General features: G+C 48.0%; 1 protein-coding gene across 2 annotated transcripts; it reads right to left on the reverse strand.

Moving 5' to 3' along the window:
- Window positions 1-3,399: 3,399 nt before the first annotated feature.
- On the reverse strand, window positions 3,400-21,540 carry LOC144728579 (NF-kappa-B inhibitor zeta-like). 2 transcript variants are annotated; one of them, XM_078608106.1, is made up of 13 exons: window positions 21,333-21,540; window positions 18,983-19,160; window positions 15,868-15,962; window positions 14,747-14,783; window positions 13,816-13,895; window positions 12,576-13,162; window positions 11,487-11,592; window positions 10,539-10,685; window positions 9,905-9,968; window positions 8,887-9,071; window positions 7,798-7,911; window positions 6,763-6,948; window positions 3,400-6,334 (listed from the first exon to the last, which is right to left on the reverse strand). In XM_078608106.1, the coding sequence occupies exons 2-13, from the start codon at window positions 19,134-19,136 to the stop codon at window positions 6,254-6,256; spliced, it is 1,836 nt and encodes a 611-aa protein (XP_078464232.1). In that variant the 5' UTR covers window positions 19,137-19,160; window positions 21,333-21,540; the 3' UTR covers window positions 3,400-6,253. The 2 variants fall into 2 exon arrangements, with proteins under 2 accessions (XP_078464232.1, XP_078464233.1); XM_078608107.1 differs by lacking the exons at window positions 18,983-19,160; window positions 21,333-21,540 and adding an exon at window positions 17,375-18,776.
- Window positions 21,541-22,432: the final 892 nt, after the last annotated feature.

Here is a 22,432-nt window from a genome sequence, read left to right on the forward strand (position 1 = left end):
ACTATACTGCCTTCAACTTTTTTGAACGACTGGGTGTTTAAGGTTCGCGATTTGTCGTATGATATGGTTGTATTGGAAATGAAAAAATACAATTGCTTTACTGTGCGAGTAAAAAATGTTGTGTTTTAATATTTACGTGTATTTTTTTTTATTTAGGGCCCCTTTATAACATCATATGCTACAGGCCCGCACTAGCTTAATCTGCCACTGCTCGTCGGGTTACACAAAACGAACAATTGGAAGTCGTCACCCCTTCACCACTGCTGCTCTCTCTCCGTCTGTCACCACTGCTCTCTCTTCCTAAGCTCGAGTTCAAGTTTAGCCTCTTTCTACTTAAAGCACCAAGAGGGATTGTGAACGGCGCATAATAAGTGCAAACTACGATTATAAATTTTCAGATTTTTTTTTAAATCGGCTACGTAAGTCTCCTCCATACATTGAGTACGTCATTCGGCTTGCACGGTGTGGTGAGATGCGGTCGCGATGAGATGAGTTGTACATTAATATTATATTAGCATCGAACCTTAGTTGTGACTGCAATATTAAGTTAAATGCACAGTGCTGAGGACACGGAAATTACAGTTTTCTCTCTCTTCCTCCCACACAAACCCAGCAACCTCCGGTATTTTGTCGTTGTTATTAAACTAGATAAGGCCCACTGAGCTATTAGCTCTTTTTCAGAAGTGACCTGGCCACAAATGATAGCTCAACGAAGTGGCTTATTGCGACGTGGAAATGCATAGCAGCCGAACACTCAAAACGCACGTTGACTCGAAGTGTGGAGGGAAAAACCGGAGGATCCGGAGAAAAATCCACACGACTATTGGGAGAGAAAGATGCAGATATACAAAAGTCGTCAGGATCGGGATCGAACCCACGACCTCCCCGTATACCAGGCGAGGTGAATAAGAATGAATGTACGCGTGTTGAACTTCTTTCGCACCGTACGTAGCCAACCGCGCTAATCGGAGGTGCGGAGGAAGGGCAACACACGTGAACACAACGGCACAAATCTCAATCAAATGTGACCACCGCATCACGCGGAATTGATCATAATTTCAGGAAATCAGCACGTACAGTCGAAAATCAGACATCCTCTCAGACAGAGGCAAACTTCTGCCAAAGCGATAGTCCGAGTCAACGTTTGTTACTGGCAACACAGGTTCGTGTTCGCTTTTGTTCGTGCACTCTTTTCGAATTATTTTCCGTCACGTAATGCAGTTGTTGATTTTTGGTAAACTGATTTCTCTTCTAACTACGGTTGCACCTAATTTTGTAGGCTATTAGTTTTGTAATTACGGGGACACATCAGACGATGCCCTGCTTCCTTGAGTTCTCACCGGGCTACGCAAAATAAATTTTACTCCTGAGATTTCACGAAGTACAAAACGCGTAGATCTTAATTGGAAGGCTATTAACTCATACAAATATTTCCATTAATTAACCCGATGATTGCATTATTTATGAAATGTTAAAACAACGTGAATGTCACGCGAGCCATTTCGTGAGTCTGTGGAACTGTTGAATCTGTGCTCGTAACGGTCACGTCCTCTTCGATTGCACCGCTTACGTTTATAAGCCACGATGGCGAGATGTGAACTCCCTCGCCTCGTATACAGGAGGGCATGGGTTCGATCCCGATCCCGACCCTGACGCCGAATGTATATGTGGAGTTTGCGTGTTTCTCTCCCCGTGGTCGTGTGGATTTTTATCTAGGCCCTCCGAAATTTTCCGTCCACATCTAGGAACATGCGGCTCAGAGCATTTGGCTGCTAGATGTGTTCACATAAGCCACCTTCGTTGAGCTATCATTTGTGGCCAAGTCGCTTCTGAAAAAGAGCTACCTCGCTCGGTGGGCCTCACCTGGTGAAATAAAAAAGAAGAGTTTAGTTTAATGGAAACCTCACGCAACGCCCGTCAGCACCCATCCCTTTAGCCGCATCGCCCGAACAAATTCCAGTGGAATTTCGATTTAAAGCTTTCGTGACTGCAGCGATTCATCTTCTTGGTTCTTTCGGTAAAGTAACGTAGAAGGGAAATAATAAAATAATAAAAATAAAACATAATAAAATAATTCTCACGACGTTTCGGCCACAACGCAAGCAGCCGTCCTCAGGTGGAGAACAGGTCTGTCGGAAAGACAGCGTCTGAATGTCTTAATAAAACATAATAAAATAATTCTCACGACGTTTTGGCCACAACGCAAGCAGCCGTCCTCGGGTGAAGAACAGGTCTGTCGGGAAGACAGACCTGTTCGAGAAGAAGACTCTGTCTTCTCGACAGACCTGTTCTTCACCTGAGGACGGCTGCTTGCGTTGTGGCCGAAACATCGTGAGAATTATTTTATTATGTTTTATTTTTATTATTTTATTATTTCCATTCTACGTGACTTTACCGAAAGAACCAAGAAGAAAAATTCCAGTGGATTCCTTTCTGAAGTTCGTTTCGACGTGGGCAGCCGCCTTGGCCCAGCGTAACTCGTGGAAGCCTGCCCCGTTGTCTTACGTGGCTGCAGAGTTTGGTAGTACATGTTGTTCACGTCGTTTATTGTGAAAATTTGGTCACAGTTCCTATGATCACTGTTTCATTGCTTTTATGGCTTTATTTTGGTGATTTTTGAAAAGTTTTTCGGTTTGGCCATGTTTGTTTGTTGTAGTACAGAGTTAGACTGATGGCCTTAATCTAAGTTGTCTTGTGGTTGTTGTTGTTGTTTGACTTGCATCCCACTGGGATTTTTGCACGCAGTGTTGGTGTACGGTGCTTTTTCTGCAATATTTAGCTGTCTTTTCTTGGATTTTCTGTTTCCACGTAGTCACTTAAAGATGTTTTCTTGTTCATGTTTTTGTTTTTTTGTTTGTTGCGGTTGCACCCGATTCAAGAGCCGAATGGCTCACAGGGCTATACCTAATAAATGAAACTTGAAACTTGGAAACGTGAAGGATCCACGCAACACCATTGGAACCTAATTTGCCAGTAAAAAATATGAAAATTGGTTTTTTACCCTTCTATCTGGCAGCAAAACTGACACCTTTTTTTTACAAGGAGTCATGTTTTGCATAGACCACAATACCTGCAGTCATAATGCAAACAAAACACATAACTCTGACCAGATGACGCCTTTTGGCATCATCTGGTCCAACCCATGTGAGACTAGGCTCTAAGGAAAGCTGTCTCGGGTGTGGACCAATCAACTTCAAGGACAGTGCACATGATCAGAGTTATGTTTTTTGTTTGCATTATGACTGCAGGTTTTGTGGTCTATGCAAACATGACTCCTTGTAAAAAAGGTGTCAGTTTTGTTGCCGGATAGAAGGGTAAAAAACCGATCCACGCAACGTCGGCACGCGTCGCGAGCCCTCTCGATGGGGGACAATAAGCTCACGCCGGAAACTCACGGGGTTGCCTTTAGCGACGTGAAGTCTTTTATTAGTTTTTTTTTGCATGCATGAAGGATAACACAATCGAAATGAAAACTATACCCGTCGACTCGTCACCGAATCGTCACACGTCGTCAGATAATCCCTCGCACAAACGCGACGACCGACCGAAAGTGAAAACTGATGCTTTTATTGTTGAAGCTCAACAAAAAACGACGCCCGGGAGAGTCGCATGGTAGCGGCGATCGAACGACGGAGATTCAGCGGAAACCACGTGCCCATCTTGTCAACATATGGGGCGCCGCGGTGGCCACAAGATGTCATCTCCCTCGCCTTGTATGCAGGAGGTCGTGTGTTCGATCCCGATCCTGACGTCTGTTGTATAATTGGTGTTTTCATGTTCTCCCCGTGGTCGTGTGGGACTCCGTTTTTCCCCTCCACAGTTATAAGCACGCGTTTTTTTATTATTTGGCGGCGATACATTTCCACGCGATAAGCCACTTCGTTGAGCTGTCATTTGTGGCCAGCTTTACTCCTGAAAAAGAGCTACATAGCTCAGAGGGCTTTAGCTGGTAAAATTAAAGTTGAGTTCATAGTTACCGTAGTTACATCGTCCACGCGACGCGTACGCATGCGTTTCACATTTACGACTACACAGGAAGCGATAACGATAGAGTAATTTAAAAACATTATGATTACTACCCGTATACAGAACATTTATATTAATATATATCTCTCTCTCTCTCGAATAGAGATGAACAGTTTTGCCTTCACGATTTATAGAACGTGTGTTACGCTATCGGAGACGTACAAAATTCCCTCGAAAGAAATCCCCCTTCAGCTATTAATTTGAAGACGTTAAAATGATTCACGCGACCGTGAAAACCATGCTACTACGCGCGCATTACACGTATATATATATTTATGTACCCGACACAGTAAACCCCATAAAATACTCGTACGCTGGGATAGCACACTGTTACACATTTATTCGAATGACATAATTTTGGATTTAGCGGTGACGCAGTGAAACGGTTTCCCGCACTGCCCCATGAACCCGGCAACCCAAGTTAGATTCCCGCTCATGGATAACATCCTGTGGTGTATGGTATCTGAACCAATTCTGGGGCCCCAACCCCCGGCCCTCCAGCAATCTGCACCGACCGGCGTGGTGAAGTATGGTCAAACGACCACCAGTGACCGAGAGTACGGAGAGAGACCTTTATCCAGCAGTGCTAGGATCATGGTTTGTCAAACACGAATAACAATTTGTTTTATTATAATATCAGTGGACTTTGAAACAACTGCGGATGCAACTAAATCAGAATCCTACTTAAACTTTAAACATGCTACCTTCAAAGTAAAGAGCAAAATGTTAAATTTCTTACCTATTCTTATCATTGTTAAAGAATCATAACCTTAATTATATAGACGTTGAAAATCTTCGTAAACATAAACAATAATCAGGATGTATAAAAACACACAAATGTTGCGTCATAAATTATAATCAAAGGTGAAAAAATAGTTTTAAATATGTATATGTAACACGACGGTTAGAAAATATTAAATATTATGTATGCTAAACGTATTGACTTTGTTGCAGAGCCAAGTTTAACTCATCTGTAAGAACAAAATAATTAAAATAAATAAGCCACACAAATTGTCTGTCTCATTGACCAAACTCACTCATAATCCTCTCATCGCTATTACAATAGGCAGCCAAACGTGGACTATAATAATGACTGTGCTGTGGAATAGAGGTTAATTATAGCGGCGTTTTAAGCTATGTAATAGCCATTACGTCAATGGTTTCTAACTGATTGTACGTTATAAAAACATTTCATGAAAAATATAATTCGTAATTGCTGAGCACTAACCATAATAACCCCTCTAACCGGGTCTCTATTGAGATTTATTCTGTCCCCGCCTGCGCACTTGGTCATGAATGAGCGGAGGCTTGGAGAACGATGAAGCTCTGCGCTACAAAGCATTAAATGCCTCTCTCTCTCGAGGGGCAGTCAATGCCCACGCCTACCAGATGAGTGAAACTTTCTCCGACATGATCTACGCTTTAGCAACAACGACAACAAAAATCACGCGTAAAAATGACAGTAAGAGAAACGAAAGTGGTTATATAAGGGGGAGCGCCTCATCGTATAACTATACAGGTGGCCACGTAACGCGACCAACACGTGGAGTTTCATAGAAACCATGAATACTTCGCAACAGTCCCTGGGAAAAGTTCCTTGTGGCACAGGCCACGACAGCTCGCAAGCACCGTCCCGCACACGCAGACAAAATCGCACCTTCCAAGTCTCGAACGTGGACTGGGGTAGGGTTGGGGGGGGGGCATTTTAGGAGTGGTTGCCACACCCCCACCCTCCACCCGGCCAAAAAACAAATAACGCGACAACAACCAAAACCAAATTGGTGTTTAAAAGAGGGCATATTGTTGACAATTTTTTGCAGCAGTGATAAGCCGCTGACTGCTCGTGACCAATTTGCATCTACGGTGCACGCCGTTTGTTTTAGCGGAAATAAATACGCAGATAAATTGCCGTCAGGAGTTGCTAGTGGTGGCCGATGCTCGGCTTTTTTAACCGACGAACAAAAAATTTGGCTGGAAAATGCCAATTAATCGCCATTTGCTTTTTAGGATCTCGGAGAAAATGGAGACGTCGCGTTTATTTGCTTTGGCATTTCACGTTCGCGGACGTTGGAAGGCCCTAAGAGACGGTGCGTTTGCGAGCCTTCGTGCTCGACGGCCTAGGAGCCAAACCCAGACACCTTAAGTCGCTAAATTGAAAACATTGAAGGAAACCCGACTGTCACATGACAGTGATTTTCTGACCAGGGCGACGCCATGCGAACCAAAGTCACTGCCTGCCCAGGATGGCCTGAGCAGGGGCCCATGCTCGTGGAGACACCCCAGCCCTCCCTCTTAGGATCTGTTTCACCTGCGGAGAACAACAACAAAAACAACAGCGGGGGGAAGGGAGGCACTGGGTTAAGCGGCGTAAGATAAACACGCGCGTTCAACGGCGGCGTTGCGTTTCACGTTTTTCATTCTGGACGTGTTGACGAGCGCGCCGTTACGGTACGATGATTATCAATCAACGTTACGATTAAGATCGTGAGTCAAACCCGACTGACGACAGTGAAGTTACTTACAAAAATGTGCATCGATGACGATTGTGATCAAGGTCATGGCGCGAGTGATGGTGACAGGTCATCGGCGACGAGGAATGTGACGAGGACACGAACGACGATGACCGTGAGCATCACAATCACGGTGGCGACCGATCTATCTGACAACTGGGCCGATCGCGGCTGATCGGATGACGACATTCACCACGATGTCGACAGCGCCTGTCGTCGGGCTCACCAATTCGGCGCTCGCGCTGCCCTGGTACACCAGGTGGAGCGGCTGCTCGTTCTCCAGGTTGCGCACGCTCGGGTCGGCGCCGTAGTGCATCAGCAACAGGATCACGTTCTCCTGCTCGCCGCCACCGCAGGCATCGCCGTTGCCCATCCCGGCCGCCACGTGCAGCGCCGTGTTCCCGTTGTAAGCCTGCAAACGGTCCACAGGCAAACCCCACGTGAAGTGATGACAATAGCAACGCCAGTGCCACCCACCACCACCACCGCCGCCGCCGATAGAACAAAGATCCCCTGTGTAGCCTTACCAGACTGTTGGGGCAAGTGCTGTTAGCGAGTAGCGCCTATGAAGGCCGGCACGGCACACGAGGGGGTGGGTGGCCAGCACCACGCCCTGCCGCCTTTGTCTCCCCAGTGGCGATGTTTACACACCGCTCCAGGTACTCATTTGAGGCTGGGTCGACCTTGGGGAGGCCCACGACCGGTTCAGATAATCGTCACCGGTGTTGGCCGTGAGCGGGAACCGAACTCGGGCCGCCGGGTTCGTAGCGCAGCGCGCCGACCGCTGCACCACCGCTCCCCACGGCAGTGCCCCCCCACCACTCCCTTCACGCCCCCACCCACCCCCTCCTAAGGAGTGACTTGTAGAGCTTTGCAGCTCATCGGATTATTGCTGTCGTCGTGTCGACGATCTTACTGCTAATCGTGCACAATGCACGGGCATAATGACTTTAAACCCCTCGCCAAACCTCCTACGCATTTCACAAGTAGTACTAATCGCATATCTGCATTTCCCATAAATATGCTAAATCCCTCTTGATATGCAAATTATTTTGTCAAGGCGCTCTTCGCCCCTCCATCCCAGCATAAATAGTCGCTCCAAGCCTGGGGCGTGCCATTCAGACTCTGCCTTCTCGACAGACCTGTTCTCCACCTGAAGACGGCTGCTTGCGTCGTGAGAATTATTTTATTATGTTTTATTTTTATTATTCTATTATTTTCCTTCTACGTGACTTTACCGAAAGAACCAAGAAGATCTTACCTTCATGTTGATCAGCTGTGGACTGCACGTCGGGAGACGGAGCAGGAAGTCGAGCAGCTCGAGGTTGGAGTCCTGCACAGCGAAGTGAATCACTGACCTGCCACTCTTTCCATCCTGCATCGAAAACAACAACAGCAGCAGCAATCCCCGGGATTAGTTTATCGCTGTCATTTTGCACACCCCTTTTAACAAAGCGCATTCGTGTGAAACAGACAAAGCTGAGAATGCAAGCAAATATTTTTGTTGTTACTTATATTCTCCGCAATGATGCTGATGATTATTATGCATTGTTTTTAAGTAGCTTTGCGTAGATTCTAGATTTGAAGTTTTCGTGACTGCAAGGATTATATGCTCTTTGGTTTTTTCGGGAAAGTCACGGAGGTACAAAATTAAAATAAATAAAATCACGACGTTTCGGGCGCAACACAAGCATCCTTCTTCAGGTGGGGACAATTCAGCGAAAGCACAAACGTTTAAGTGTGTCTTCGCGTCGATCCAGGAGCCGTATCCAACAGAGAGTGTCCTTGCCCACGGACGTGTGGCAGGCCGCCAGCATTGGTGTAAGCAAGCCTGGCTCTGCTGATGAGACGCTATCCATAGAGCAGCCCCCACTCTTGACCTCCCCACGAAACGCGACTCATTTTATCGAAGCTCGGGTCAGGATGGTGCCGCGGTGGCGAGATGTTAACTACCTCGCCTGGTATGCAGGAGGTCGTGCGTTCGATCCCGACCCTGATGCCTATATATTTGGAATTTGCGTGTCTCTCTCCCCATGGTCGCATCGATTTTTCTCCAGGTCCACCGGTTTTTACATCCACATTTCGAATTAACATCACACATTTTAGAGTATTTGGCTGCTAGAAATGTCCACATGATAAGCCGCTTTGTTGGGCTATCGCTTGTGTTCAGGTCACTTCTGAATATAACTATTTTTCTCAGTAGGTCTTACCTGGTAATACATGTATTTTGAACGTGTATGGTACGTATGTTGGACTTCTTATACACCATACATAGCCAAACGCACTAATCGAAGGCGTGGGTAAAATAAAAAATAAAGTTTGGTTTTAATAAAAAAAAAACGGCTCTCACCTGAGCGTGGAGCGAGGCCCCCATGCCCAGCAGCATGGCGACGGTTCCCAGGAGGTGCTGCTTGCGCTGCTGCAGCCGCACCAGCTCCGCCGCCCCACAGGCATTCTGGGGGCGTTCGAGCATCGCCTGCAGCTCCCGCGCCGTCTGGCCGTGCGCCATCACCGCGCAGTGCAGCGGCGTGAGGCCTGAGGGGGGCGGGCAGGGGGAGAGGCGTCCTCCGTTAGCGAGTTCCACGCTCGTCCATGGCAGGCAAAACGCAACGGCGCCTGATCATCGGCGGCCGCAGCAACAACGGTGGCAGCAGCAACGTCGGTTCGTCAGGGTTCATTCGTTCGGGCTCATTCCTTCGGGTTCATTCATTGGGGTTCATTCGTCAGGGTTCATTCGTCAGGGTTCATTCGTAATTGACAAGGGCCCAGGAATGAAAAACTTAAAAAGCGAAGAGTTTCGTTGATTACTCGAGAACCTTCCGTGCCTTAATCGGCACACTTGCTGACTGATTTGATGGCCTCTGTCGTTGTGACTTCTCTCATTGGCCTCCTGCCCTTGCCTACTGTCCGGATAACACGGCTCTCTCGTGCGAGCTGCCAATATTGTCCCAGTGCACTGCGCTTCAATTCGTGCATCAATTTGCATCAATCGTCAACTCATCGTCGTCTCTCTCTCTCTCTCTCTCCAATCGTTGTCAATTCATCAGTCGGCTTTCGTTAAAAAAAACACCGTCAAATGTATACCGTGCCATGTGCAGACGTGCGAATGTGTGAATATGACTGAAGCCTGCGATGTCACTACAAGAAAATGTAATTAAACCTGCCAAGTAAGTTTTTGAAATGTTTAAAACCATTGGGATTAATTAAAGGGAACAAAAGAGTGATAGAAATATATACGTTTAAATCTGTAAGATATCAACAGTGGTTTAACACAAAGCTCTAGAGATCGCGATTGTGTTTGGACTCGAGACACTCGCAATCTGTGGTGAGGTATTCAAAGGGCTCCGCGTGGAGAACACGAAACCTACCTTCGAAATTCGTAACGTCAACCTCCAAGACCTTTCCCCTCTGCTTGCACCACTTCTTCAGAACCTGCATCCACCGAGGCGGAAACATCACGAACGCGTTATACCACCTGCTCCCGCACCCCGACGTTCTCTCACATAGCATCGGAACCAAAAACAACTCGCACGGTAGGTCCGCGCTTAACGCGCGGTGTTCGCACAACACACTCGGCAACATCGCTCCGAATAAGCAGTCTTAGAACTCTGTGAGGCTTTCCGGGGTAACCAAGTATAATCCCAAAAAAATTAAGTGATACCGATTGAGGATAGGACGCCACGGTAGCGAGATATTTAATGCCTCGACCGTTATGCAGGAGGTCGCTGGGTTCAATCCCAAACCCTGACGTCTTTATGTTTGAAGTTTGCATGTTCTCCCCATGGTCGCGTGGATTTTTCTCCGGGTCCTCTGGTTTTACCCTCCACATTTATAAATCAACACGCGTTTAGAGTATTTGATTGATGTAAATTGTGATGAGCCACTTCGTTGAGATATCACTTGTGCGCAGGTCGCTTCTGAAAGAAAGCTATGAAGCTCACTGGGGCCTTACCCAGTCAAATTAAATATCGGTTTTAAAAAACTGGTTTGAGGATTTCTCACCTCCAGCACCTGCAGGAACCCACCCTCGGCACAGACGTGGATCAGGGACCGGCCCCAACGGTCGGTGGTGCCGTTCTCAGCGCCCAGCCTCATGAGGTCACCCACGATCAGAGGCTGATTGGTCACGGTCGCCAGGTGCAATGCCGACTGGGTAAAAAAAAAAAATGAGTTAAAAAAAAACACACGCCCTGTTATTCAAGGTACACAAATTGCATCGTGATTTTTTTTTCAAACGATTTTGGTGAACGCCTTTAGCGTAGTTTTTATTCTTTGCAACGAACCCGAAAACACTTTGCGCGTGGCGAAATTTGGCACTTTCACAATCCTCATCGTCAGCCGTGGTCAATCCACTGTCGCGTGAAGGTGTCACCAAGCCGTCCGTTTGCTACCCGTCACCTGGCACCCGCTAACGAGCGTCGGGGTGGTTTCCATGGTTCTTTTTTTTTATCTTTATGAAAGTTACGATAGCGTTCATTTTTCACTGCAGACATCCTTTGGGGTTTTTTTTTTGTTATCATTTCAAGTGTGTGTGACGTGCGTGTTGAGTTGGGGGTTACTGAGGAAGCGGGTTACACCTTCAAAGAAGAAAACACGCGGGAGACAAAAGAGACACACGCGCGCTATTGCACAGGGACAGAGACACGTTGCGTAACTACGCGTCGCCTTTACAGACTTCCTTGAGCACTCATTTGCATTTCCTCAACAGTTGAGGTGGCGCCTTCGCTATTTACATTTCTGCATCTTGTGGGCGGGCCGACCGGTGAGTTGCGCAACGCCGAGCGGCGTCGAGGAAGTCGAATTCATGACCCCGGACGCGGGGACAAACACCGACGCCGCGTGACCGATTTTATCGTCGAAGTCACCCGAGGCAGGGTGCGAACCCACCCCCTTGCCGACCCCCCCACCCCCGCCACCACCTCCAACCTCTGGGCCACTCGCGCATCTCACCAGGCCATTGTGTTCCCGTTCGTCCAGGTACCCGTGACTCGCCATTTTCCGTGCCAGCACGAACGCCAGCGCCCGCTGACCGTGAACCACCGCAATGTGCAGCAACCTAGAGTGGGGTCACGCACGCACGCACACGCACGCACATACCAGCACACACACACACACCAGCACACGCGCACACACGCACATGCCAGCACGCACACACGCACCAGCACACGCGCACACACGCACATACCAGCACACACACACACACCAGCACACGCGCACACACGCACATACCAGCACACACACACACCAGCACACGCGCACACACGCACATGCCAGCACGCACACACGCGCGCGCATACCAACACGTAGCCAAACACATACGTGGACACAACAACACGCACGCAAACAAATGAAGACGGTGCACGTTTGAGCAGGATGACTATGCACAATTTGAGTCAATTAGGCCAACTCTTTACCGCTCAGTTTTATTCGTATTAGTATTGGGCCAGGATAGCTGGGATTTTTTTTCACGTATCAAGTTCATGTTAAGAGGGCATATGTGAGAGTTTGCCACCGTGACGCCGACAAGGTATAATTTCGTCATTTATGACAGTCGCTGCCGGGATTTTCATGCCATTTAAACGTGAATGTGTAAGCAAGAGAGAGAGAGAGAAAAAATCGTATCACTAATGGCTTTAAGCCATGCAATTTTTTAAATAAGACGGGGGTGGCGACCAGTATTATCTCGAGTTACCAGCCCACTGCCAAAAGAGTCCACGGAAAAGTCCGCAACAAGATGTCACTTCCTTCCAAGTGGCTCTGAATTTAGTCGGCATCTACAAAGTTTCACGACGAAATGCAATCCGCAGACCAATACTCGATTGCATTTTTCGCAGGCTACTGTCACTCTCAACTAGCCTGAGACTAAACAGCTGATGCAATTAACGCCGCTTCTCGGCATGGAAAAGAAGCTTGACGGTTCATCGGATTCCTCCAGCATAAATAAACCTTCTGATTTCTGCGGTAAAGCTCCACTTTGGCCGCACCGACACCCCCGCCGTGCAAGTGCGAGCGACCCGTGTCTCGTCGTCGTGCCCTTACGTGTCGCCGTCCACGTCCTTCTGGCACAGCTGCTGCGTCGTCACGTGCGCCAGCTTCTGCTCCATCTGCTGGATCTGCCTGTCCAGGAACGACGAGCCGCCGCCCTGGGAGCAAGTGCTGCTCACGTTGGGTGCCAGATGAGGAGCGGGAGGAGCAGCAGGAGCAGGAAGAGCAGGAGGTTGGTGCCGCGGCTGCTCGCTCGGCCTGCCGCCCAGGGGGGAGGGGGCGGCCTGCTGCTGCTGTTGCTGAGGCTGGCGATCGGAGATGTACACCCATTTGTTGTCCGCCTTGGGAACCTTCCCCATGTCGAGCTCGGCACAAGGCCACTCTTGCGGCTTCGGCTCTGCCGGCGTGAACTTCTTGTCCGGCCAGCAATCCTCCAAATGCAGGAAGAGCTCCGGTGTGTTGATCGGGTCGTGGGTGATCGTCCCCATCTCCGGCTGGGGAGAAGAGGATTTGAACATGTCCCGCTCCTCTATCTCGAGGATGTTATCGAGGATTTCCTGCAGGTCGTCGCTTTGGTACTCGGAGGAGTTTTCCTGGAACATCTCCGACATCTCGAAGGCGGAGTCCGACTCTTGTTTGGGCTGCGAGGGCGAAAGACACCGCGAGTTACACACGTGTGCCACGTTTAATGCATGCAGGGCGATCTACCAAGAGGTAACTTTGAATCGCTGATACGTCGTAACGCCGCGTTATATATTGTCCCAGGTTAGGCCCACTGAGCTATGTAGCTCTTTGTTCAGCAGCAACCTGACCACAAATGATTGCCCAACGAAGTTCCTCATTACGTGGAAATTGATAGCAGCCACATACTCTTAGCGTGCGATGTTGATTCTAAATGTGGAGGGAAAAACCGGAGGACACGGAGAAAAATCCACACGACCACGGGAAGAACATGCAAACTCCAAATATACAGCAGCAGGCGTCAGGGTCGGGATCGGACCCACGACCTCCTGCATACCAGGCGAGGTAGTAAACATCTCCTAGCCACCGTGACGATGACGAGAGAGAGACACGCAAACTCCAAATATAAGCCTGGTTGCCAGGGTCTGGATCGAAACCCGCGACCTTCTGTATACCAGGCGAGGTAGTTAACATCTCGCCACTGGGCACAGTCCTTGGGGGTAGTGGGAGTTCCAACTATTATTCCCAGGGTTCGTTGTTAAAGTGGCGACAGGAGCGGGAGAGTGTGTGGCGCGCGTAGTTGCCCGCTGCCTCTCCGACGAAGGGTTCTCACCGGCTGGGATGGACACACTCGCTTGGAGGGCACGGGCGTGTTGCCACTACTCCGGCGCTTGTTGGGGATGTATCTTTGGTCTGCACATCGTGGGGGGGGGGGGGGCGGGGGCAGAGGTGGTGGGGAGCCGGGGAGGAGACAGAGGCAATGGACATTAGTCGCGAACAACGCAGACCAGGGTTTGGACTGATTGATTCACCGATAGGAAAGAAAAAACGTACGACTGCTGATAAAGCGTTGGCCAAAACTTCATTGCATTACGTATATATATTTCAGTGACTAAAGCAGCGTCCACTTATGACAATTAACGGATGAACGGCAATATGGCGGCAGGGTGGCGCAGCAGTAAATCTCGTGTGCCTCACAGCAAAAAGGACCTAGGTTCGCTTCCCGACTGGGCGCCTTTCTGCGCGGAGTTTGTGTGCTCTCCCCCTGCTCTGCGTTAAACACACACGCTACACCATCGGTATTGGCCAAAGCATCCCGATGCTGGATGTTCGCCTGCAAATTACTGACATTGGGATGGCAAGTCGCAGCGTCGCAGCCTACTGCTGCAAGAAACAAAAACAAACTTGGCAGGACCGTGCTGAAAGCAAGTCTTCAGACTCGGTGAGGCTTTCCTGGGTAAGCAAACGTCAACAATAGGAATAATACTAATGAGGGGTGGTAATTATTTTCACACCGCGCGATTGCAAATACGCGCTTCAAATTTGCCTTATTTTTTGTATTCATTCACCAATACAAAGTCCTATGGAACACAGCCAGAACTAAAACGTAGCTACAAAAAAACATCTGAACTACGCCCTGCCCTCGAAAGGAATTTCCGATTGACGTGGCTAACTGGTGGTGGTCGGTGTCCGTTCAGTCGCCAAGCGAAGTGTGTGCCGCGTGCGACTTCAGCGTGAGCCAGTGGCCAGTGTGTGGGCAGTACCTTCCATGCAATTGCTCAGGCTTCCTTGCACCTGGGTCTGCAAAAACAACAACAACAACAACAAATGAAATTGACAACGGTCGTACATTTTACAATGTATTCCATTGTTTTTAACAGATAAAAAAATGAGTTCCGTGTGTGTGGCAACTGTGCAGCCAACGTTCACCGTATCCCTACCCAGCATAGTGTCCCATATCTTTGACCCAGCCAAACTGGTTAGCGATTGCAACTCCAAAATAAAAGTCTCCTGGCGATTATTATTGTATTTCATTCTCACAGTGCACTTTTTATGTACTGTTCCCAAATAAACGTATTCTCGTCACATTGAGCATGCTAAGTAAGTCTTGGCTTTCCAATACAAAACTTGAGAAACTTGGAATATATGTGTGTCAAACATATCAGTCCAACTTTCCATGGCAATATGCCTTCTTTCTTCATGTCATGTTGCATGCAAAGTAAATTATTATTATTTTAGCGATCTTCTGAAATGCATTCGTTTTCTCGTTTCTGCACCAGTGAGATCGATCGCACGGTAAAATGCAAAAGCACCGCTGAGTGTGACAAACTACTTTAACGAGCCGGTTTGTTTTTAGAAACAGTTCGTACGTCCACCCAGGCACTGCCACTTTAACAACAATAATTATCCCGACCGTACTGCAACACAGCTGGTCAGTGGTGAATGATACCTGAACCGGCTAAAACCGGTTCGGAACACAGTTCCCCCCTGGTTAGCCAGGAAGTGCGAGACATTTCCAACTGCAATAAAATAAACTGGTATACTCGTTTTGCGAAGCGCGTGCGTGCGCGTGGGCGATCACGCGCGTGCGCCCTTTTTTTTATCAATTCTAATTCCACAGCTGTTTGTAAACCCGGCCAACTTTTCCGGGAAAGCAGAAGAAAAAAAACCCGCTCAGCGCCGCATTCGGCGCAAACGGGGGGCGGCCTACGCCGCACCACCACCAACACGTGCGTGCATTCCGTTCCGTACGCTCGGCCTATTTATATGGCGCACTGCTGTGGCTGCGGCCCTCTGCGGGCAGAGTGTTTCCCTCCGATAAGAGAGCGAGAGCGAGCGAGACATAGAGAGAGGGGGGGGGTGGGAAGAGCGATGCTTGACGCACCTGGCCCGTCACTTGGCCGTTCCTCTGTCGCTCCAGCAGGGTGCGGACCGTGCAGCGCACGCGCACGCCTTGGTAGACTCGTGAGCTCTCACCACCTGCAGCGGCGGTAACAACAACAATAACATCAACGACCTGAACATCAACAACAACAACCAAAGAAAAAGATCCACCCCCGGCTGGAGCTTTCACAGGCTGTTGGGGGCAAATGGCTGTAGCGAGCACCTGTGAAGGCCGGCACGGTGCAACGATGGGGAGGGGTGGTCGGCACCACGGATTGTTTATACCCCCACACCAGACACTCTGTTTGAGGCTGAGTCGGCCTGTGGCAGGGAGGCCCAGGACCGGTTCAGATGAATCGTCACCGGCGTTTGGCGGCCGTGAGCGGGAATCGAATTCGGGCTGGCTGCCGGGTTCGTAGTGCCGCGCGGCACTAAACGCCACTGCAAGCAATCGGGACCCGCTGCGCCACCATCGGCTAACAACCACCGAAGCGTTAGGTGACAACGTGCAAACCGGCAAAGCGACAACCATCGGCAATAGGCAAGGGGTGAAGTAGGAGACTCGGCGTGCAGAGACAGCAAGCTGCCTTTCTCCCACTGAGTCAAGAGATTTTTATTTTATTTTATCAGTTAGGGCCACCCAGCTATGTGGTTGTTTTTCAGAAGCGACCCGGCCAAAGATTATTGCTCAACGAAAGTGGCTTATCATAACGTGGTAATTTATAGCAGCCGAATGCTTTTTAAACGCGTGTTTTATAAGTGTGGAGAGAAAAAACCGGAGGGCCCGGAGAAAAAAAATCTACACAACCACAGAAAGAGAGACACGCAAACTGGGAATATACATCAGGCGTCAGGGTCGGGATGGAACCCACGACCTCCTGTGCACCAGACGAGGGAGTTAACATCTCCTAGCCACCGTGGAAGACCCACAAGTCCCCCCCCACTCCCCATTGTTTGTACAGCTCGTATACTCTGCCTCTCTAAAATAATAATGATTTTAATTGCGTCTTTCACCTATCTCAGAATGCCTAAAATAAGAGCGATCATAATGAGGGTCCGGCCTTAGGGTGTTTGGAAAGTTCCATTGAATCGCGGATGGGATTATTGTTTCTCAAATATAAATTCACTCTCCTCAGTTGCATCTCATTTCCAAGGGAGTAAAATGCCGTCGATTCCTTAAATGTAACATGTCATTTACAAAGCAAACATGACCGATTCATACCGCACAATATGGCAGATGTAACACTTTAGACACTGTAAATATAAAACGTTAAAATAATGAAAGTTACAAAAGAAATTAGGTAACATGTTTTAAAAGAAATATCACAATAAGCAAAAACGTTTGCCGAATCTTTTAAAAATGAGCACGCAGAAATAAGTTGTGACGCAGTGGAGAGGCTACATTTAAAATATCGTATCAGTGCAAACAAGATGTTTCTTTTTTTAACTGCATACCTTGAAGGGCACTGGCCTGAAAAGTTTCTCTCGTTAAAAAAAATGCCACTTACCGTGCATAGGTGATTTTGAAGACAAAATGTTTCTCAGACGAGACAAATCAATGGGATTCCTGGCGGCTGGTGTCAACTTGTGCGACCTCATCGATGGCAATTGTTCACGCAGGGCTCATCGTCCAGAATGTCCCTTCCTCACGCAACTCGACAAACGTCCTCAATGATAGTGCGCATTTCCCTTGCGTCCCTCTGAATCACCCCCCCCCCCTCTCCTCCCCCCATTGTATAGAATCCCAGTTATGGAACACGTATTTTTTTTTACATTATTTTGGGAGTCGTGCGCTAACCGCGAGCGAGGAAGCAGATGTACGATTATCCAAACGGAGGTCACTGCGCCCCATTATAAAATTGACGATTGTGCAAATGTACAAAAAAATATATTGTGGGTATCCGAGTGACGTGGGTCGATGGGTCCGTAATGTGAACTCCCCATTCTCTCGATGTTTTGGAGAAGCGGGGCAGGCCAAGGAAAACTCACTGACCACAGAAAGCCCCGCTTACGAGTGCCGAATTAACGCACGCGCACAAAAAAAAACACAGAAGTTAATTTTCCTGGGAGTCGCCGATTTTTTCAACGGGTTAATTTCCTATTCTGCTCGTTGCGTTACGAAATGAAAGCCAATCGCATCGAACGCGCACGCTTCGCCTACCTCGTTGAGATTTGCCCTTGGAGGCTACGTTTGCTTCTCACCGCTTACCGAATGTTTAATGTGTCCGTGTTGTCGCAAGACTCAAGTGGCGAGTCGGCACCGAGCCGTCGTCAGCGTGGTGTTTGCATAAAGGCTAAAAAGAGTGCTTCGCTCATTCAAATCTACTTTTTCGTGTAAATGTTTCGTCATATAGAAATGATTCGGTGGTGCTGTTGCTGCATTGGCACTGGTGCGACAAGCAACACGTTAACAACAAGAAAACGAAACGCGTTCGTCAATAACACGGCAACATTATGCCCGACGGCTCGTATTCACGGCACGTTTAAAATATATATTTAGTGATTTAAAGCTTTCGTGACTGCAGGGATTCATATTCTTGGTTCTTTCGGTAAAGTCACGTAGAAGGAAAATAAAAATAATAAAAATATATATTAAACAATATTCCCTTCTACGTGACCGAAAGAACCAAGAAAATTTACACCATGAGACCTCCTTTACCAGGGTGCAAAATATAGTAATAGGTTTTTATCCTTTCAACTTGTACCAGTTTAAAGGGTAAAAACCTATTACTAAACCAAGAAAATATATATTTAGTGGTCAATATGTGCGAGTGCGGTGCGTAAACATCGTGGCGCTGGTCACGTGTACCGTTCCGGCCTTCGTAGGTGCTTACTCTTAGTTCTTTCGGTAAAGTCACGTAGTCAAAAAATGAAATTCAAATTAATAAAAATAAAATAATTTTAATTGCATTTATTACCTACGTGACTTCACCGAAAGAACTAAGAGTATGAATCCTTGCAGTCACGAAAGCTTCAAATCTAGAATTCGTAGGTGCTGCTCGCTAACAGCACTTGCCCCAACAGTCTGTTAAGGCTACACGGGGGGAGGGGGGGGGATCTTTGTCTGGTCCCCAGGGGGGGGGGGGGGGATTGTGGGGGGGGGGGGTGTAACGCACCGGTCTGCCGAGCAGAGCACGAGCTCTCGGGAGGGGAGCTGGGTCCTCCACCGTGGCCGTAGCAGGGCGAGGCGGGGGTCCCGGCGCGAGGAGACAGCCCCATGCCGCTGTCACGGCTGTGGCAGTCGTCCGGACTCCTCGGTGTGTCGCGCATCTTCCCTCCTCGTTCGTGGAGACTCTACGGTAGATATATATCGTGGGGGGGGAGGGGAGGGGGGCGAATATTTTTTAAAATTTACCAGCTAAAGTAAACAATAACATTTTAAATAATAGAATATTTTTTTTACCTACGTGACTTTTACCGAAAAAAAAACTGAGAGTATGAATCCTTGCAGTCACGAAAGCTTCAAATCTAGAATTACCAGCTAAAGGCCCACTCAGCTGTATAGGTAACAAAAGGTTCAGAAGCGATCTGGCGATCACAAAATAATCGCTCAGCGAAGTTGCGTCTCGCGTGGAAATGTTATAGCAGCAACATCAGCAGCAGCAGCAGCAGCAACCAGGCACTCTAAACGCACGTTTGATTCTAAATGTGGAGGGGGGAGAGTGAGAACATGCAAACTCCAAATTAAACAACAGCGCGTCAGGGTCGGGATCGGACCCACGACCTCCTGTATACCAGGCGAGGTAGTTCACATCTCCTCAGCCACCGCGGTAACAATCAGCACGGGCCAACAAACGGTTCCAGAGCAGCAAAAGGCAGCAGCGGCAATGCGAGCCTAAACATCTACGGAGATGAAAGTCGAGAAAGAGACACGGGGGTCCCCCCCCCCCAATTGCCAATAATCATCGCGCCGTTCGCCAGCGTGGGTTCGAGTGAGCCTAGCCTCTCTGCTCATGAGACGCTCGTGTTGAAGCAATACCCGCTGAAATGATGGCACTCCCACAAAGGGCCTTGTGACTGATGGGGATGTTTAAAATAAAGTTGGTGGGATTTTTTTTTAGGTTTTACGTGGAGGGGCAGATATGTGAAGGTGTATTATCGGCGTATTCTTTACCCTCGAGAAAAAGATCGAACCTACCGGGCAGAGAGAGAGAGAGAGCGGGTGGACTGTTCAGTTAAAGCGTGTCATGGCAATAGTACACAAATCCATACGAATTATAATGCAGCGAATTCGATTACGGTTTATTCTCAATCTAATGTTCGATAATGGCCACGCCATAGCGGTTGTATGCAGTGCCGGATTAAGATAGTGCGGGTCTGTAGCATATCCCATTAAAAAACACGTAAATATTAAAACACATTTTTTTACGTGCATCCTAAAGTAATTGTATTTTTTCACTTGCGATACAGCCATATAATACGACAAATCGCTAACCTTAAACACCCGGTCGCTCGTAAAAGTTGAAGGCGGTATAGTACTATAGAGATAGAGGAAGTGCAGAATCACTGACCCGCAATTGATAGCTTGAAACCATTTAGCATGGGGCCCTTGAAAGTGCGGGGCCCGTCGCTATGTAGTAGCTACTACATACTACAACACATGTAGTAGCTACTACACATGCAGCTACTACATTCGTAGCTACTTTTGCGACTAGGAGAATCCGGCACTGGTTGTTTGGCAATCGCGGGTTGAGAGTGGGAAGGACCCCGGCCGAACCAGCTCGGAGGAGTGCGCGCCACTAATGTTATCCGTCGCCTGGAGTCAAACTTAGGTGGCTCAGGCTCGCCGGGCAATGCGCGAACCACTTCGCCCACCGCTCCCCCTGCACCCCCCCCCCCCTTCATCAACATTATTTGCAAAATAATAGTTATCCATGTACCCGAGTAAAGCACTGCATACAGGAATATACATGTGCAAAAGAGTTGTCACCCTAAAGTAATGGATATGGAGTGTAATATACCACACGTTATACAATACAGACCCTCACCGCTATATTGCAAACACCGTCACAGCAAATCCAGTTTTTTATTTAATACGAACCCTTAGAAATAACTCCAATGTTTGCATACACTATGTTCAAAGACTACGTTACACAGCATACAATATTTAAAGAGCGGCATGTGATTTTAAATGTTCGCATTGTAATCCTTGTAAAAACAAAACGTAGAGGCGACATTCGGCACGTTACATACCCCAAACTGAGCAAATCCGTTTTGACGCGTAAAAAAATAACTAAAACTCCACACTTTATACTCTTAGTTCTTTCGGTAAAGTCACGTAGGTAAAACATGAAATAAAAAATGTATAAAAATAAAATGAGAATAAAAATCACGACGTTTCGGAGGCAACACAAGTCTCCGTCATCAGGTGGGACCGTCACAGCCAGATGTGCTGCTCCACACTTTACCATCTCATTTCTAATCGAGTACACACACACCGCACACACCGTGTTGTTGTATACTCACCAGATATTCCGATGAGAAAAATGTCAACGGCAGTTGCGGCCACCGTCTCTCTGACCGACGCACACACAAAACCCTCCACCCGCCCACAAAGACTCCTTCGCTCAACTCCGCAAGTGTCTCTCTCTCTCTCCGCCCCCCGCGGCCCTTCCGTCTCCTCTCGTCGCTGCGTGCGAGCGCGCGTGAGAGTCAGCCGACTGTGGCGTGCCGTGTGCGTGCGAGTGCACTTTAAGTTGTGTGGGCGGTGTCTACTCCGGTGCGGGGCGGTTCTTTGGAGTGACGGGCTGTTGCTGCTGCTGCTGATGATGATGATTGATAAATGATGATGGCTGTGGTATGTTCAGTTTAATTTATTAGGTACAGCCCTGTGAGCCATTCGGCTCTTGAATCGGGTGCAACCGCAACAAACAAAAATAAAAACATGAACAAGAAAACAACAACAACAAAACGATGTACTTTACTTCAACCGTGTCAAGTCCACTGAGCTTTTAATTTTAAATTTATTTTCTATACGTGACTTTACCGAATGAACCAAAGAGTATAATTTCAATTTAAAGCTTTCGTGACTGCAGGGATTCATCTTCTTGGTTCTTACGGTAAAGTCACGTAGAAGGGAAGTAATAAAATAATAAAAATATAACATAATAAAATATTATTATGTCCAAACGGATTTGCTTTACCGAAAGAACCAAGGAGAAAAAAAACAAAGAGTAATTCCTGCAGTCACGAAAGCTTCGAATCTCGTCTCCACTGAGCTGTTTAGCTCTCTCTTTTTTTCAAAGGCGACCTCATCACGTGCAATGGAAGCTCGTCCGCATTGGGCTATGACAGTCATCGTACGTGAGAATTTAGAGGAGCAGCCAAAATAATCTTAAAACGTTAATTGTTTAAAGTTTTTTTTTTGTCATGTGAAGGAAGGCAAAACCGGAAGCACCCGGAGAACAATCCACGCGACCATCACGGGGAGAGGGACAGAAAACACGCGGACTCCAAATATGCAACAGGCATCATCTGAAGGGTCCGGGATCGAACCCACGACCGCCCGCGTACCAGACGAGGGAGTTGTCGCGTCCTTCCCAGTGGCGATGATCATTAATAACACT

The sequence above is a fragment of the Lampetra planeri genome, chromosome 29 (genome assembly GCF_965212315.1).
Source record: "Lampetra planeri chromosome 29, kcLamPlan1.2.h2, whole genome shotgun sequence".
Taxonomy (NCBI): Eukaryota; Metazoa; Chordata; class Hyperoartia; order Petromyzontiformes; family Petromyzontidae; genus Lampetra; species Lampetra planeri.